The sequence below is a fragment of the Paramisgurnus dabryanus genome, chromosome 2, assembly GCF_030506205.2.
Source record: "Paramisgurnus dabryanus chromosome 2, PD_genome_1.1, whole genome shotgun sequence".
Classification (NCBI taxonomy): domain Eukaryota; kingdom Metazoa; phylum Chordata; class Actinopteri; order Cypriniformes; family Cobitidae; genus Paramisgurnus; species Paramisgurnus dabryanus.
Window position 1 is genome coordinate 18,351,118 of NC_133338.1, and position 19,211 is coordinate 18,370,328.

The window sequence follows — 19,211 nt, forward strand, 5'->3', positions numbered from 1 at the left end:
TTACTTCAGATCGCCTGTTTTTCATGGGCGTTGTAATAATATTATTGCTCAGTATACATTGTTGTTCTGTGTTGATATCGTCTGTCCAATATGGTGCTCAGAATGAACTTGTACTCATACCCCGCCTAGAACTGATGTTTATTGTTCCAAGACGTTAAATACTATTGGGACTCACAATACCTATTTGAGTCCGTTCTGAATTGGGCACATGTTCCTGATCAGCTGATACTCTGCAGTGCAGATGCATTCGAAACGGGAGGACGGTATAAATGAAGGGATTCCCAGGGGGTTCAGCAACATGACTCGACATAGTAGAGCTTTCCCAGTATGTTCAACCAATTTGTGTACGCATATAGCAGCGTAGATTACTTCTATTGCGCTGTAACTTACTTTATTTTTCGTCACAAGGCTTTAGAAAAGGTAAATAAACCCCACGTCATAAGAACACACAGCCGTTGAGTTAATCCCCGTTCTACTGTCGTCCTGTGAATTTACATGCTTTATGTTTAACTAGATTTTTCAACATAAAAAACATGATTTTGTTGACGAGGGTGATTTTGTGCTGTCATGGCGAATGTATCAGCACCGTTTGCAATCGATTAAAGCTGACATAACACAAGACGTTTTTGCCAATCTAATGTTAATCTTGCTTATATATAGACTAGTATTTCATTATTCATATGTCCAAAGAGTCTTTCGGAGGTTCTCCCTTTGACCCTGGGTATAGGGCAGATTAGATCTGAGTTGTGCTGGAGAATAGAGACATGGCTATTACAAGACCATGTTACTGTCAATGTAACATATTGGACCAGTTTGTCAAATTTACAATGTTGGACACACAGTCTGGGATGTCTGCATCGTGCCATTGTTAAAGGATGAACCATTATGTTATACATAATAATGTTACAAAATATAGTAGATGTTTGTAAAGAAACATCAACATTTTAACTCAACAACAACAACAAAACTCTGTTAAGTAGTAAAACGGCACTATTTCAACTATTTCAAAAGCAGATCCTAATAACATACAATATCAAACATCCCCAAGGACACACCTACTTTTTGTTGATTAGGATAAAAGCATCTGCCACATGCATGAAGTGTGGCAGGTAATGATTTGGATTCCTCATGCTAATCATGGGAAAAGGTTCAAAGAACCATTTTGGACATACGAAGGTGCGTTTTTGTGCTGCATGGTTTTATACAAGTTTCAGGAAGGTTTTTTTTGAGTACTGAATCTGTTTAAAATTGCTAAAATTGACATTTTGCCCGGAATAGCGCACGCACCAACAGAGAGCTGACACGAAATCAACTATTTGTAAAGGTTGCATGTTCAGGTTCTTAAAGAACAATTGGTGTAGATTACTTATCTCAGGTAGAAACAGAGTTGTCCAAGTGTGTTTGTTTAACACTGATTTCGTTGAAACGGGGCAGTCCCAGTGACGAAACAACCGGGTCATAAATCGCAGGCGGTAAGTAAAACGGATTCAAATTAGGTCTGCAACTAACGATTATTTTCATAATTGATTAATTGTGTGATTGTTTTTTTAGCGACTGATCGGATAAAATCTTAAATATTTACTCAATTCGATTTTTCAATTATTATTGCTAAAATAGGCAATAAAATAGGGTATTCATTTTACATTGTAAATTGTGTTCATGTGTAGAAGTTTACATTTAAAAGGGGATTCACTAGTTCGCCTGCTGATTCAATCTTATTGACTATGATAAACAAACTTGGCTTGCTGTCCTTCGAAGGGAGCTCTGAACCTTCAGAGAGAGCGAACCTATGGTCATTCATTTTTATTTGATGCTATAAATTAACTAGAAGGAAGAGATCATTTGAAAGGTGAGACTTTGTTTAAAATGTTTAATAAAGTAACCTGGTCTGTTCTGTGTGTCGGCGCGTTGTCAGTGTCCTGTCTGCTCCGTGATGTATTTTTCACTGCGTGAGAACATGGTGGGGCGTAAGAGCGGCGTATCTTGTCGGACATAGCGACAATAACTAAGGGGGTTGGGTCTTTGCGAGCAGTCAGTTGACCTGATATATTCTCCATGTTTATGAGTCATCTGCACAACTCACTTATGCTGTTTTCCAAAGAATCAAATACAGTTGGAAACGACGTAGACCATTAATAACAAAGACTGTCACCTGATGTGTGCATTATTATTCCTTACTTGCATTGTAAATTGCTGTGCAAAACAACAGTCCAAAAACAGCAGTAGAACTTAACCAAAACTCAACCGTAAACACACACCCTATTTAGCTTTAGCAAAATACAGACAGAAATATTCTTATTAGAAATAAATCTTTGTTTTTGAACTATGCATAGCTCTAAATAGTTAGGCCTACTACACTTCTGGATTTTAACGTTGAACATAATGGTGGTACTTGGAGAGCCCAATATTTTCTAAAGGAGGTAATTGGTGTAAAAAGTTTGAGAACCACTGAACTAAGCAATATAATGGCATGTGAAAGGGCTAGCACACCAACCTAATCCAAATAAAAACAGACTTAACATTACGAAGGGCTACAGTGTTAAGAGAGCGCTTTACTTACTGCTTTGTTCGAAACAATCGCATTCTAATGATGAAAGTGCGCCCGGGCTCGGAAGTACAGAGTGCATACTTCTGGGGGAGTAGGGAGTGTTGCTCAATGTTTTTTTATTTCGGCCAAAAAAAATTTGGCGGCTGAAATTTCAGTGCACCCCTAGCACAAAAGAAGAAGGAGAGCAGTGGAGGAGGGAAGCTGGATATAGAGGCCTGGAGGCTGACTTATACTGTATTATGCTCACTATGATGATTGACAGGCTTGAATGTTTTGGCTCCTCCCGAACCTGCATTTAGAACTACAAATTCACACACTACTATGGCGTTTTCCTAATATAATCTTTTTGTTTTTCATATTTTAAGCCTTAATTACAATAATTGGAGGGCACCTTTCCTATATATTTTAGTTCCAAACCTACTCCAACACACCTGCCTATAATTTTTAGGTAGCCCTGAACAACTTGATTAGCAGGTTCAGGTGTGTTTGATTGGAACTGAAATCTGCCGTACAGGTGCCTTCCAGAAACAGGGTTGGAGACCTATGCTCTAGTGCAGGGGTCTTCAACCTTTTTGTGAGCAAGGGCTTCCACAATGGATAAAACAATCTGGAGGGCTCTTCTACTCAAATATTTTTGTTTAACTTTTTGATTTGATTTTTCTTTTTTTTACTTGTTGATATGTTTTATTGTTGTTTAAAATGTTAACATGCATAAAAGAAGCCAATATAATATAAAAAAAAATGTAATAAATAAATATTAAAATTGAGACTTAATAGAATGTGCTTTGGCAGGCAACTCACAGACTCCTTGAGGGCAACCTGGTGCTTGTGAGCTGTCACCATGTTGGACGCCTTTGCTCTGATCTGTTGATTTACTGCTCATTTTAAACTGTAGAAATGGTAAAATGGTGTTAAAATTGTTCATTTTGTTTTGTGTATCTGCTACTTCTCCCTGGCCTGGGGTATTTTGTGGTTTAACACAGAATTGACATGTTTTACGGTTTGTTATTCTGTTCATTATTAAAGTCAAATATATTTTGTATAGGGATGTTTTGTACATTTTATTATCTGTTCCTGTTCACATCAGACCTTTAATGCCATATTCTTATAAAAAAAATCTATGTTACCTCTAATTATTCCTTATCAGCTAGATCACTTTAATACTGTTTTGTGCTTTGTCAGATCAGTTTCTCTCTTGAGCTCTTGGTGCCATGATTCAGCCCCCCAGGAATGCAGTTGATAATACTGGCCTGACAGTTATCACACAGGCTTTTCCAGTGTCATAGGCCAAGACAGCCCCACTAACAGAAAAAAAGCATCAGATCCTTGATATACTTGACCTTATTTTCTCGTTGAGTGTTTGTCAGCTTAACATACAAAGGTCATAATTGTGATACTTTTAGTCCCATTAAGCTGTATTTGGGTGTGTGGATTTGTCAGATCTTTGGTGTCTGAATCATGGTGCAAGGTGTGTTGTTTATTGAAAAGACTTTGGGTGTGGTTTGGCCAAGGAATGCTGTGCAGCAGGGTTACAGCCCTAATTTGTGATTAGTTGAGCTTGCCCTGTCGAGGGCCTGTATATTACTAGATCAACCTGTTCTCATAATATTGTTCTCATCACTTTCGCTTTTGGCACACCCTGTTCTTGTTGAGATGCTGAAACCATGTCTTCTTTGAATGACCTAGTGTTGCCTTATGCTTGACTAAACTGTTGGAAGGGATTTGGAGGAATGATAATTTTTTGCTTTCAAATCTCTCTTTAACGTGGATGAAAATGGTGTTTGGCTTAAAGGAGTAGTCCACTTTAGAAATGGGGTCCAGTGACTTTTTATGGTAGAAAAAAAATACTATGGAAAGTCAATGGGCCCCATCTATAAAGTGGACTACTCCTTTAAAGAGGTTACATGACGCACACCAATGGTGCACCCTGTGAGAGCTTGTTGGGTTTAGATATTGGAAAGTATGGAAGAGATCAATAAAAAAATTATTTTGACTTTGTATGTATTATTTACTATGCAGCTATGTTATTAAGGGAGCCTCTGTATGTACTAGTTGGTGTGTAACGATTAACCGTGCAAATGCGCGTTTTCTCAATGAATGAATTTGAATAAATTACGGTGAAATCCAGGCACATCCGAACGCCAGGGGCCTCTCCCGTGCAGAAACTCCCTTTGTGCCACAGAAGAAGTAGCATTACGAATGCTATTCCAGGAAATTTCTACAGGAATATTTATATCACTGTTCTTCCAATTGTTTCAGGTATTTTCATGATAATAAAGAATATTTTAAATGATTTTGTTTAACGAGTGTTGCTTTTTTAAATGCACATTATAAACGACGCCGACTCGTTATGATTTTAGATTGATAGGTTACTTCCTACTGACCAAATGAAGTAGTACACGCACAAGCTGTGCATGAAACAAAGAATCGCAGCCTTGCAATTCAGAATCGATTTCAGACAGGCATTTTTAATGGGACACACGGTTGAATATTTTCAGTTTGTAGTGTGTAATGTCCAAGATATTTCTTTTAAAGGAGCATTTCACCTGTAGAAATATTAATATTTAATGAAAGTGTGTCATATTTGTAGTCAAAATGTAACATACATTTAGAATTTGGTGCCTGTTTGACCGAGAAAAGGGGTGTTTGTAGTCTCACTCCCTCAGCAACGATATTGGACTTCCTTCTTTCAATGATGCAAAATTATGATTTTTACATCATTGAAAGAAGGAAGTGCAACCCTAAAATCTGTATTTCTCCTGTCTCAGCGGCAACTGAAAAAATTATGCATGACCATTCAAAAACATGACTCTGGTTCTAATTATACAAAGCTTTATGCAATTCGGTGAAGTTACCCTTTAATTTGATCAACATTAGGGCATTGGGTTGCAATCTATCCAAGTATCTTTTACTGTATTCAGGGCTAATCACACCAATCGCACTTTTAACGCTTGGAAATGCAAGGCGCGACGCACTGCCTTTTAAGGCCCACCTCTCCTCTCATTCGATTGGACAATGGAAAGACGCGAATGACGTCGGGCACTTCTCCGCTCTCAATGCTCCTTCGAAGGCGAGTGCTGCAGCCGGCGGCAAAAACCGCAAGGCGCTCAGCGCACATAAACAGCGTGCAAACGCTCCCTGCACATAGAATATCATTCAAAAAAGGTGCCTGCAACTGCCGTAAACGCTTTTGGTGTGATTGGTCCCTTATGGTTCCATCTTTTTTTGCCCTTAAAGTTAAAATTTTTTATTTTGTCAACTAACCAAATTGCAGCTTAGCTAAGTTATTGCAAGGTAACTTGGATAACTTCTCAAATCACATACAGTGTTATATAAGAAAATGGACGAAGAGCTGGTAATTAAGTGTTAGCTGCTGCTTCTCTTACTTATTTCTAGACACTTGGAAAAGATGCTTCGCTGGGCATTTCACTAACACTTTCCCCTTACAAATGTAGAGTGTAAGAAAGATACTGAGACTTTTTTTCTTCTTTTTTTCTTCCTCTTATTTTTTCAGATTCCTTTATTTCTTCGCCTGTATCTCTCATTCAGTCTCCTCAAGGCAAGTGTATAGTTCTCTTACGATGCTAGGCTGCTTCTCTACCTCTTTTCTCCATCCTCTTCTGTCATCTCTGTTCTAGTAATTATGCTATATCCCGCTGAGCTGTTGCTATGATGCTCTCCATCCCTCTCGCCAGTGACCCTCTCCTCTAAACCAGGCTAGATGCTTTAAGTGGAGCTCCATTAGCAGTACATGAAAAGAAGCTACTAGTTCTTTAAGGGAAACCAAATTAATTATTTTGAATGATTCTTTCTGAATCTAGAAGCCAGTCTGATTGTGTGAAATCATCAAGTGCTATCATCTAGAATAGAAAATATTAAAAAATATGTACTCTTATCTTATTAAAAATATATTTCTCCATATACTTTATACACCTACATGCCACTTAACTATGTATTTGCAGTTTAACTGCCCTTACACAATCATGCATGTTGGAATTAACAGCCAAGTTCCACCTACATTCAACAGTTTCTGAATGCAGGCCTTTGACCTTTGCTTGGAAATATTGAATGCACACTTTTGAAAATAGATCATGCATGTTTGCTGATCTTCTGATGCTTTATTAAATATGTTGTGAACCAGGCAACTGTCATAATGTAAGATATATGCTTATATAGTTTTAAAATGTTAAACTGTACCATCAGCTTTCATCATTGACCTGCCCCATATAGGCCCTTTAAACAGAATTTAGCTAGTTTTCAATTTCATTTTATCTACACCCCACTTCTGATGTGGTTTGCATTTAAAATTAGAAAATCTAAGTCCCCACAGATGCTAGAAATTCAATCATCTGCACTCTATACTAACTGCTAACATGATTTAGGTCAACATTACTGTCAGTCCAGCTTAATCCCAAGATTGCCACCTTATTTTAAGATAGCAGAAAAGTTCAAGTTCACTTTGTGAGAGTGGAATTCTAAAAATGGATCACGTTGGTGTCCCTGAGGATTCTTGTCCTTGATGTTCTTACCCCCACCCCAGAACAAGCCATGTTTGGAGCTTACAACCCTAACACATCCTAGAGGTAGAGTGACACTGGGGAGAGATCAAGTAACAGGATGCCTGCTTGAGGTTATACCCCATGGCTGCTGCTACCAACTCTTCACCTGCTTTTCAAAAAATTTGCATGTTGTCTCTTACCATAAAGTAAGAGGGCATTCAAAGTCTTAGTCTCTGTTTTGTTTATTTATTTTGTATGTTTATTTTTGCTGTCTATTTGCATTTTGGATTTTGATTATTGTTAGTAGAATTGAGAGACATAAGATGTCCCTCACCTTACACTGAAAATTGTTTAGAGCATCTACAGCTCTGTATAAAAACATAATGAGCTGCCTTGCTGTCTCTTACATGTATGGGTTGTGGTGCCACACCAATAGCACTTCACCAAAGACGTCTAGGGGCATTAAGCTCTTTTTTCAATTCAATAAGTTTCTCTCTAGGGCTGCGTAATTAAACTTGATGTTTATAAAAATTCTGTATATGGGTGCTCAAATCGGCATATTTGGGTGCTGATCACTGTAAGCAGTATTGTCTGATACCGATCACAGTCTTTAAAGAGATAAATATTTATTATGTTTCACAATTTTCATCTGTTTTTAAAAACAAAGTATTATTTAAGTATTATATTACAGATTTTAAAAATAAAAGTATCATGATTTCACAACTATTTATTTATTTGGCAGGCAACATGTGCAACATATTACAATCCCTCTCTATATTAACATATAAAGCTTCTGCCACTTCTCAGTGCAGTCAGACCCACTGCAGTGCAAATTCACATCTCCTAGCACTACCAAAAATATATCAGCATAAAAATAACATAAAACTCTTTATTAAAGTATTAAATGAAGCATTAGAAGTGTCTTTAAATTGAGGTGGCTCAGAAAAGTATATACCATGTTTTAAATCTTAAAGCTACACTGTGTAGGATCTACTTCCATCTAGCGGTGAAATTCTATATGACAAACAAACTGAATATTACTTTCTAGCCAACAAAATTTTTACTGGCCCTAATAAAAAAGTCAGTGTCACATATTAAAAAATAATAATTCAAAAGTCAAAAATAATTGTATACATACACAACAGACATGTTCCAATGAAAAAGGCCTGTAAACTGGCAGCCAACTGTGCAAAATATTGCATCGTTTCTTTCGTTGTGTTTTACCCAAGTAAATGTCTGCTTCCAAGATGGTAAATAATATTCATTGATGAAAATTTATTCTAGTGACTTAGGGTGAAGCCCTGGCCCGATGGGGCAGGTGACATTACGTTTTACTGGCCCAAACGTCTCTCATGCTTGCCCCGGGCCACCGGGCAGTCCTTTATGTTAACCCTGACATTTACACCTGGTATTTAAATCCAGTCTCTCTTGTCCACTTTCGTCTCCTTCTCTCCAGATTACTGAGAGGTTGGTCTGTGGACAAGTCCCTCTCCTGTCATTTAAAAATGAGCGGGAGTAATGACATGTTTAAATAGACGCAAACTAATATCATGTTAGAGTCCACAAGCTACGCTGTCCGTGTATATGTAAGAGCTTTCTCTGATATTTCAGCGCAATTGCTGAAATAAGATTGCACAACTTTCGTACGCTTGTAAAATGAAACTAATGAAAGACGTGCAGATCGGCCGCTTTAGTTTTATCAATGAAAGCCTAAAAATAGCTGCGCTAGAGGTCAGAAAAGATGTATAACATTGATCTCAGTACCCTTAGATTACTGTACATAAATGAGCGGAGAGACGGTGTATGGCTGTTCGAACACATTTAATCACAAGTGCGTTTACATTAACAAGACGTAGTGTTATGCATAACCATGCTACAGTTAGCCAAGGAACTAAAAAACTTCGAGTTTACAAAATCGACTGTATAGATTTAAACGAATATGCTGCATTACCCGTGGAAAAGCTAGCTGAAAACTGACGTTACTCCAGTATTGACTTTGGTCTTGTTGTTTATCCTGTTGCATTGTCGTTTCAAAACACTTTTTCACTTCCTTGGCAACTTGTTTTAATGTCCTCGAGAATAAGTCTCCAACAGTCTTTCAAATCTGCCTCAAATCAAAGCATTCCATTGTGAGATCCTCACTGTGTGTGGCTGTTGTCCTACGCAGGTCGCATATGCATATTGTTTAGTGTTCATGTAAACACTATGATCAGATTTATCATTTCATTTCGATTGAGGCAAAATGTGTCAACAGAAACTTAGCTAGTGTTCCTGTAAAGCTGGGTAGCTCTTTATTCACTATTGTCATTATTAAAAGGTAAAATCATTATGTATTTATAATGTAGGGGTGGGCAAAAAAATCGATTCTTAGATGAATCGCGATTCGGATGTGGGCCGATTCTGAATCGATTCACAAATGTCAAGAATCGATTCTTAAATGTTAGTTTACAAAATAACGTCACGTTATCAGAACCAAACGGCGGAACTCAACTGGGGGAGCGGTGATGCACACGGACAACTTAAGAGAGCGCGCCCTGCAAGAGCGCATAGCCGAGCTTACAAGAGCAGAAGAGAAAGAACACTTTAAATGCTTGTAGGACTAGGACTATACTGCATATATCTTTACATTGAATTTAGGGCTGTCACCATTACTCTATTCTTTTTGAGGAGTTTTAAAAAAAATCCTTGAGTACATGTCGAGTACTCCTTAAAATAGCGGAGATGCGGTTTAGTGAAACAAACAGTATCAGAGAAGCATACAAATCAGCGCTACGCTGCCTCTCTCTCCCTCTCGTTTGCTCGCTCACACACACCGTGCGTGTGAATCAGGAACTGCGTGAGGCAAGAATGCGCATCCATGTGAATTTTGGAAGTTAAAGACGACTGAGCTGCAGTGGCATGGCAAAACACATTTGAGAAGAAAGGCGCAGCAACTCAAAAAGACCTGCATGATGTTTCACAATTACTCCAAAAGACCATAATGACAATTTTGCGTGTGGAGCAGCAGTTGTGCGATCTACCGGCATTGCCTTTGCGATCGACGTATTGGACACCCCTGCCCTAAACCATCCGCAGACTGTTTAGATATAACATGAATATACTTCTGTAAAAATATGCACATAGTTTGTTATTCAGTCGCTGGGTGCGCTGCATTATATAAATACAGTAATACTGCCAATCAATCACTGTGTATAATGATGATGATTAGACACTTAACGTTCATGGAAGTTAATGCCGGTTAACATATAGAATTAATATGTCACGTTAAATTAATATTTTTACTGGTTTTAATGTCTTACAACAGAAACAGGACATGTATGTATATAAGAATGACATTATTTATCCCTAGTTGCATTAAAGTACAGTATATGACAGTTCAGAGACTAAAAAAGCATAAACATTAACCTGGCTTTGAAAGCAAATGCGACGTAATGACGTCACAAATATGCAAATTAGTACGTCAAGAATCGATTCTGAATCGAATCGGGACCCTAAGAATCGATTCTGAATCGATTCATGAGGGTCCAAGCGATTCCCACCCCTATTATAATGTTACATTCGGTTAATAAACTATCCTAGCTTGTAGGAAAGCACCGAATGTTTTGCAATTAAAACAAATTTTCAGTGTTCAGCGAAACAAGTGAAAAGACTGAATCAATTTTACAGTAGTAATGCAACATTATATGTCTGCAATGCCTGAGCCAGCAGTTTCAGGACCGCAGCTTTAGGACCGCAGTTCCAGGACCCTACTTTTTTGTGACAGTGCCACCTAGCGAATCGGAGAACCGCAGTCTTAGGACCGCATTTCCAGGATCCTAGTTTTGGAGGACCGAAAAAAGTGCCACCAATGCAGTATTTTCACCCAATTTTAACTACTTTTAGAGTTTTAGATTTTTTTGAGTTTTAGATGCAATATCTGTGAGATATATATATATATATATATATATATATGTATGTATGTATGTATATATATATGTGTATATATATATGTATATATATATATATATATATATATATATATATATATATATGTATGTATGTATGTGTATGTATATATATATATATATATATATATATATATATATATATATATATATATATATATATATATATATATATATATATATATATATATTATATATTAGGGATGGGCAATATAAACGATATGCAATATAAACGATACAAAATTGCCATACGATAGAGATTTTAAATCTATTGCACTATCGCAATAATGCGTGTTGATGACGCAATCTACCCGCGAACTTTAGAGCCACGAGCTGCAGCCGAATAAACATGGAAAGCGTCAGCGAAACAGAGGAGCTTGTGTAAAAGACTGATGCAACATTATTGACTGATGCAACAATATTATTCGGATTTAAGCCGTCAAACAAGCAGCAGGAAAATATACTCTGTGTAAAGCAACACTGTAAAAAATTTCCCTGTAAAATAACAGTAAAGAGCTGGCAGCAGAGACGCCAGCAGTACACTGTTATTTTTACGGTATTTATACGTAAAATGACTTTACGGTAGTAGTCTGTAAACCAGAAAAACTGTATTGTTCTGTATTTATATAATTTACAGTAAAGAGCTGGCAGCAGAGACGCCAGCAGTATACCGTTATTTTTACAGTATTCATATGTAAAATTAATTTACGGTAGTAGTCTGTAAACCAGAAATACAGAATACTTCTGTAGTCACACTGTTAAATGATTTCACAGTCTAATACAGTAAAAAATAAATGCATTTTTCTGTGATTTATTTAGGAACTAAAATAATATTGTTTAGGTTTAAAGTAACAACCTAAACAATATTATTGTAATTTCCAAATAATCACAGAAATATGCAGCATTTTTTAAATAACATAAATTTAGTCTCTAAAAATTCTTCATTGATATTTAAAATATCAGTCTCCCATGAACTTGCCCAATGAATTCCCAGGGCTAAAGACAACTGCTTAAGATATGCATTATTGTGAATATTATGCAAAATAAACAACAAAAACTTCCAAATCAAACACCTTTATTTCAAAGAGAAATGTCAATGTCAACATGAATACAAAAAAGGAAAGAAAATAAATCCTGTTGGACAATGCTGAAAAAGCTTTCTAGTAGTAAACAGAAACAGTAGTTTCTTGCATTAGACTATGGCAATAAACGTACGTTCTTAAATTGCTCGTCAGAGACTGCCCCTAATCCTAACCAAATGTGAAGGGCATAACCTATAGTTTACTTTTTGAAAACATACCTAAGGCCATTTTGAAACTATTATAGTACAGTAGAACATTTTGTCAGGATGTATCAATAATAAGCATAAAAAACATTTAGGATGAAACCGTATAGGCACATGTGCCACTGCAAGCTAGACTTGCAGGTTACCTCTTAAAATTGTCCTGTGAGGTAGGCTTGTGTTTTTACATCTTAGTTCTTGTGGATCCAGAAGAGACAATCATCACTTTAGTAGCCGCTGTTCCTCTCTGCAGCATTATTCCAGCGCTGCCACTGTCAAAGAACAAAAAACAATCATACTCATAAATAAACTAAACAATCACGAATGTAAAGTATAAACTCCAAGCTAATGCTTATAAAGTTAAAAATACCAGTATAATTGTGGCAATGCCAGACTGTCAAAAAAATGAGAGAAAGATTATATACTCACCGATCTATATGAAGTTCCATTAAAAAGTCAAGGAGATTCTTCAGTAGCATGGCCAGGTGTGTATTTAACTGCAGAAGACGACTTCTGGACGATCACACCTTTCTTCTTAGAGACAATCTTGTCTGATGATTTTGGCATTTGTTCCTCTCTCTTGATTTATATCAATGAAGTGCCTAAATCAAAAGCAATTAATTGTTTTTTTGTCTTTCGTCATTGCACAAATTGAGTGGATTTAAAGGAATAGTCTACCCTTTTGCCATATTAAACTATGTTATTACCTCAATCTAGACAAATTAATACATACCTATCTTTTTTCAATGCGTGCACTGTACAACATGTTGTGAATGTGTTAGCATTTAGCCTAGCCCCATTCATTCCTATGGTACCAAACAGGGAAGCCACCAAACACTTCCGTGTTTTCCTTATTTAAAGACTGTTACATGAGGAGTTATACCAGTAAGTATGGTGCCACAAAATAAAACTTTTTTTTTTGGTACCATAGGAATGAATGGGGCTAGGCTAAATGCTAACACATTCACAACACGCTGTACAGTGCACGCATTGAAAAAAGATAGGTATGTATTAATTCGTCTAGGTTGAGGTAATAACAGTTTAATATGGCAAAAGGGTAGACTATTACTTTAATGACATCAAATGGAATTATAACAAAGTCTATACCCTGTGTGTGTGTGCGTGTGTGCGTGTGTGCGTGTGTGCGTGTGTGCGTGCGTGCGTGCGTGCGTGCGTGCGTGTGTGTGTGTGTAGGTGTTGAGGCTTGAAATGTACAGTACTAATTCCATTTTATGCATAAAATACAAACACATTAATTTAATTGTATATATCTATATAATGATGGCAGGGATTGAAGGGGTTTACCTCTGAATGAATTCCAGAGGGCAGGCTGTCTCATCTTGATACTGAAGGCTGAAAATGTAGTAGGTTGCAAACATAGCAGCAAGTCCAATTGCAAATGTTGTTGTGATGCCCTCAGAGCCCTTAAAGGTGATCATCCAACCCTTAATTGTGACTTGCCTTGTTGCACTTGAAACTTAACAACATGGAAATACTTGTTACCTTGTGTAAACATTTGTAAACTCAAGATGAATGGATAAAATATACAATGTGTCTATCAATGATTCTAAATTAAATGTATATTACCAGGTATCAGGCGAGGACTTGCAGGAAGACTGAGAGTTGTCTCAACGTCAGCTGCAGTGGCAGATACCTGAAGGGAACAAATACATTATCCTTACCATAATAAGATTTTTAAGAAGAAAATTTATAAAAAGGACAATAATTAGTAAACACTAGGTGGAATGTAACCAAGACGTGAACGAGGTACCTACAATCAAACTTCTAAATAGATTTGACATTCAAAATTTAAAGGGTAACAATTTATTTTTTTTAACTCCATGTTGTCACACGTAGCTTACATGCAGCTTCCTTTGAGCCAAAAAAATATTTACACCTCTCTTTTTACATATGTAGTAGTACTCCCACAAACTAGTACACACATTGAATTCACAAAGAGTCCAGAAAGACAATATTTTCACACCAATTTGGCGTTTAAAAAGAAAAATGCAAAGCCTTGACTATTCAACTTTAACCAAACTACAATTAGCTTTATTTTCTTGTTAACTGTTTGTAAAACAATTTTCATTAAAAGTCGACACAAACAAAATAAAACTCACCAAAACCATCTTGGATAGTCGATGTTCAAATAATCCTATGGTTTGGTTAAAGTAAATTTTTTAATAAGTGTTGTTTCTCAAATTCAGAAGTAGCCTACGGCTAACTTTACCAAAATTAATCAAAATACCACTCAAAAGTAATATTGTTTTGGCTATTCAAATCTAAGCCTCACTGTTCAATGACATGTTTAAATCCCTAGCAAGAGAGCTTCTATCAGTTGATATCAAGTATTTTTGGCAATATGAATAAGATTTGAATTACCGTTTGCAAGACCCGATGAATTTGATGAAGAACACTTGAGAATGTGCAGCACGTCATCTAAATTGTACGTCCTCTTCTGGAAAATCTCCAATCCAAATAATGGTTCCCGAAATTCCATCCAGGGGTTAATGACAAATTACTTCTGTATTTTTTTTTTAAAGAAAATTGACCAAAAGCAAAAGGCTAGCCTCAATTTATAAAACTAATATTGCTTCTGACCATGCTCCAAATTCCCCAGTCAACATGCATTTTCGAGAAAATACTGTATTGTCCTGTAATTTAAAACATCAACTTACTGTTGACTTGTTGTTCCAATTTAAGCAGCCCACAATGCATTGCTAACTACAGTACTAAACTGTTTAACATGAAAACAGTATTTTAGTGTTGAAAATTGGCTGTTAATTTACGGCAATTGCTTACAGTGAAGGGGTGTCCAATACGGCAATGCTGGTAGATCGCACATAAGTTAACTGCTACTCCACGCGCGAAATTGGCATTATGGTCTAGTAATTGTGAAACATGCTATATATATATATATATATATATATATATATATATATATATATATATATATATATATATATAATATATATTAGGGATGGGCGATATGGCCTAAAATCCATATTGCGTTATACATTGCAGCCTCTTGCGATAGCGATATGTATTGCGATATAACAATTTCAGTAGACTCATTTCAGAACAGGTTATATAGACCCTTAGAAAAGCCAAACTGCTAAAAAAGTAAGTAAAAGTAAACCGTTATGGCCAGATTAGTCTTGTTACCTCTCTAAGCTGGAACTTTTGCCTGACACACTCTACAGCAGGGGTGTCCAGACTTCTTTGTGTGGTGATCTACTTTTAAAATGATAAAGCTGACAAGATGTATCTGCTAAAAAACACAGTTAATTATTTTTATAACACTAAACACTTTAAATGCTTGTGAGGACTATACTGCATATATATATGTTCGATGTAAGACCCCCTTTAGAGAGCCGCCAAGATGCAGTGGGTTATATTTTAAACAAAAGGGATAGTTTGCCTCAGCTCGCATAAAAAGCATAAAACTGAACAAATATGTAAGGATTACTACTTAAGTTCATGTTTAGACTTCAGACAGATGCGAGAGCGTGCACGTGAGACAGAGAGAAGTGCAGCTGCTTATGACGCACCGGTTTTATTGCAAGAGGGAATCATCTCTCTACAAGCTCTCTCACGTAAAGTGAAGCCCACAAACCCCCATGCGAGGAAAAGCATGCAATGTCCCTGTTAATGTAAAACTATAATAATAATAATAATAATAAATAATTGCATATCATATTTTTTGTCTTTAAAAAAAGTAAAAATCGAAAATGTAATCGAATCAAGGATTTGGAGAATCGTGACACCCCTACTGAAGATAAACTGTCCCTATTTTGTGTAAATCTGAAAGCATCACAACAAGGGCACATGGATGAAAGTTTTCTGTCGCTAGACGGATTTCCGTCAATTGCAAAATTATTAAATTCACTTTTAATAAAGACGACGTGTATTCACCTTTTTTAAAGTTGGATGTGATCAAAGCCTGGAGTGGAGCCAAATTACGTTCCTCTCTCCACTGTAAGCGTTCTGTAATCACTAGTACGCACCGGATCCACTCCGTTTTCTGGCTGTATCACGTTAAGCTGAGGTAAAACTTTATTTCAGCTAGCATGGACAAACTTGTAATGCAGAAAGGCTCCGATGTTTTGGATATTGATAAAGGTGTAAAAGACCAATGGAGATTGACTTGGCTTAGCGAAATGATGAAGATTGGCAAGCCTTTCAGTTCGTGGGATAAGAAAACCAAACCGCCAGGTAATTTACGTGTCTTGCGATTAGGGGTCCTGTATTTTGGGGGTAAATGATTTCTCACGTACGTGATCGCCTGCGTCCCGTTTTTGACTGCTATGCTCATCAGGCCAGTTGCTGATACAACGGGTTTGTTAAACTTGTGGGTAAACTTAATGTGGCGCCACAAGAACCAAGAGGCAGATGACATCCACATCCTGTGAGAGCTTTTTCAGGAATCATAAGAGGAGACTGCTTCCGAAATGGTCTCGCGGCACTTTGATGTCATCCACCTGTCGGTTCTTGCAGTTTCATTTGCGTGTGGTCTCAAAAAACGTAACATTTGTACATATATTTAAGCGCCGCAGTTTATAAACAAGTGATATTAAGCCATAGCCTGGGTGCCAGCCGATCTTAGCCCCGCCCACAACATTTTGAGAACGGGAAGATCGGTCTGGAGTTTCTTCGTTGAGGAGCTACTATGCTAGACCCAAAGCTGGTTGAACCAATCAAAATGTCAGGGCGGGCTTTATACGATGATGGACAGATGATCAACAGTAACGCAATGAATCACGTCACCAAAGAGCGCGTGTGTTTAATCTGTTTAACGAAATGGCTGGCGCTGTAGAATTCAGATGTGTGGATTCTGACATTGAGTCTGTTCTAAAAGATATCGACAGAGCATTGATTTTAAAAGAGGAACAGAGAATCCTCTTTTAGAATCCTCAAGAAATTGGTATCACAGCGATGCAACTCGGCGTGCATGACAAGATGGATATAATTAGCGGTCGTCGCCAGCTTCTTTTCGGAAGCCCGGAATCGTGGTTGCTGAATAAGTGGAGGGACTTGCTAGGCTCCAATATTTTCAAGCCAATGTAATGGGTATCGTCATGGATGAAGTTCACCTAACGTACAAATGGTAAGAGATAGTCTTACTGTATGACTTGGTAAATACTTAATGTTGTGATATAAACGAAATGTTGTAAACATAGTAGGTGTTGATGTACGTTCGCTAACTCAGACTTAGTATAATCACAATGTTAGTGTCATTGTAGCGAAATAACTAGCAGTTCGGTCAGGCTGCAAAAGACGTAATTTCAACATACTCCGTTGCTCTGATTGGTCATAGGTCTATCCAATTGAGTGCAGAGGCATTTTTCGGTTGAGACACGCCTCATAATTATAGCTCAATGGAGCGGTATCAGACTCAAATTCTGACTAGAATTGAGTATGGCAACGTCAGGCTAATTAAGCCATACAAACACAAACAACAGTGTTAGGCTGCAGTCACACCAAAAGCGCTTTAAACGCTTGCAAACGCATGGCGCGACGCACTGCCTTTTTTAAAAAAGAGCAGTGCGACGCGGCTTTTCATATTGCTAAACAACCACCGACTCAGCTGTCTTGTCAATCAAATATTGAAGCGTGAGCGCTCTTTTGCTGTTAACTGTCATATCAGCAGAAACTTTAAAAAGAGGACGCTTGCTCTGACCTTGTTTGAGGATGAGAGGTGCACAAACACGCAGGAGAGAGTGAGCGAGTGGAGTCCGGTTCTTCAAAGCAACTGTAAACTTCCCTCACCACAACGTAAGGCCCGCCTCTCCCCTCATTCGATTGGACAATGGAAAGACACGAATGACGTCGGGCGCTTCTCCGCTCTCAGCGCTCCTTCAAAAACGCGTGCGCGGCAGGCGGCAAAAAACCGCAAGGCGCTCGGCGCGCATAAACAGCGCGCAAACGCGCCCTGCCCATAGAATATCATTCAAAAAAGGCGCCGGCAACTGCCATAAACGCTATTGGTGTGACTGGCCCCTTAACGTTAAATGCGTTCGCTGTTTCTGTGTCAGAGCTGAACACGTAAGCCGCACATTCGCTTCTCATTGAGCTTGTGAGTATTTTGCCACTTTATTGGGCTTAAATACAAATATGCGTCAAAAATGCCGTCTTTGCAAGTATCCTCATATAAACACAACCATTTAGGTCTTAGGAGAAAGTAAACAGCAGAACCATTGCCCATAAAATAGCACATCAGCGCTGCCTCTATTGTAACATAATAATTTGTTGATAAAGGTACAGTCATCAATTAACAACTGTCACTATGGTTACAGGCATCCTGTGCGAATTGTACACTAGTTTAACTCGAGTTACACGTTCAGGGTTTATATTCATACATAACGTTACTGTAAGCTGTTGTGTGAACAGAACAGACCCTGGATTATTCGTTTATGTGTACTGAATAATATGATATGAAAAAGTTGTATTTGTTCACATTAGTAAATGCATTATATAACTTGAAAAAACAATGAAAAATATAGAATATATAAGCATTTATTAATTCTTGTTTATGTCATTACAGTAATTGATGGTAGTTCATGGTGCATTCACTAATGATAACAGTTTCAACTTTGATTAAAAAAATTATTAGTAAATGCTAAAATAAATACATTTACAATTAATAAATAATTAATAAAAGATTCATTAAAGGTGGTGATATTCATGTTTTCTTTTTATATAGTGAGTTATTTAGCTGTTTCGCCTTCATCTTAAATGCCATGCAAACTACAGCCACCTATATATGCCACAGGCGACTTTATAATGGAATTAATGGCAAAAAATACACTCTTAAAATGCTATTGGTCTCGCCTACATTAAGTTTTGGTTAAAGAAATATGACTTGGCCTGAAAAAAATTTCAGTCAGAAGAATTTTTTTCACTTTAATCCATGCAAGGACATCACATTTTTTTGTTGT

General features: G+C 37.2%; 1 protein-coding gene across 3 annotated transcripts in view; it reads left to right on the forward strand.

The window, feature by feature from the left end:
* rtn3 (reticulon 3) overlaps positions 1–19,211 on the forward strand; it is a 35,414-nt gene that overhangs the window by 503 nt on the left and 15,700 nt on the right. For 2 of the 3 annotated variants that reach the window (XM_065269881.2, XM_065269882.2), the window contains exon 2: positions 6,063–6,107. The exons of the other annotated variant lie outside the window; for it this stretch is intronic. In XM_065269881.2, coding sequence (XP_065125953.2) covers positions 6,063–6,107 — 45 coding nt within the window. The remainder of the gene's footprint in view (positions 1–6,062; positions 6,108–19,211) is intronic. 3 annotated transcript variants of the gene reach the window in all.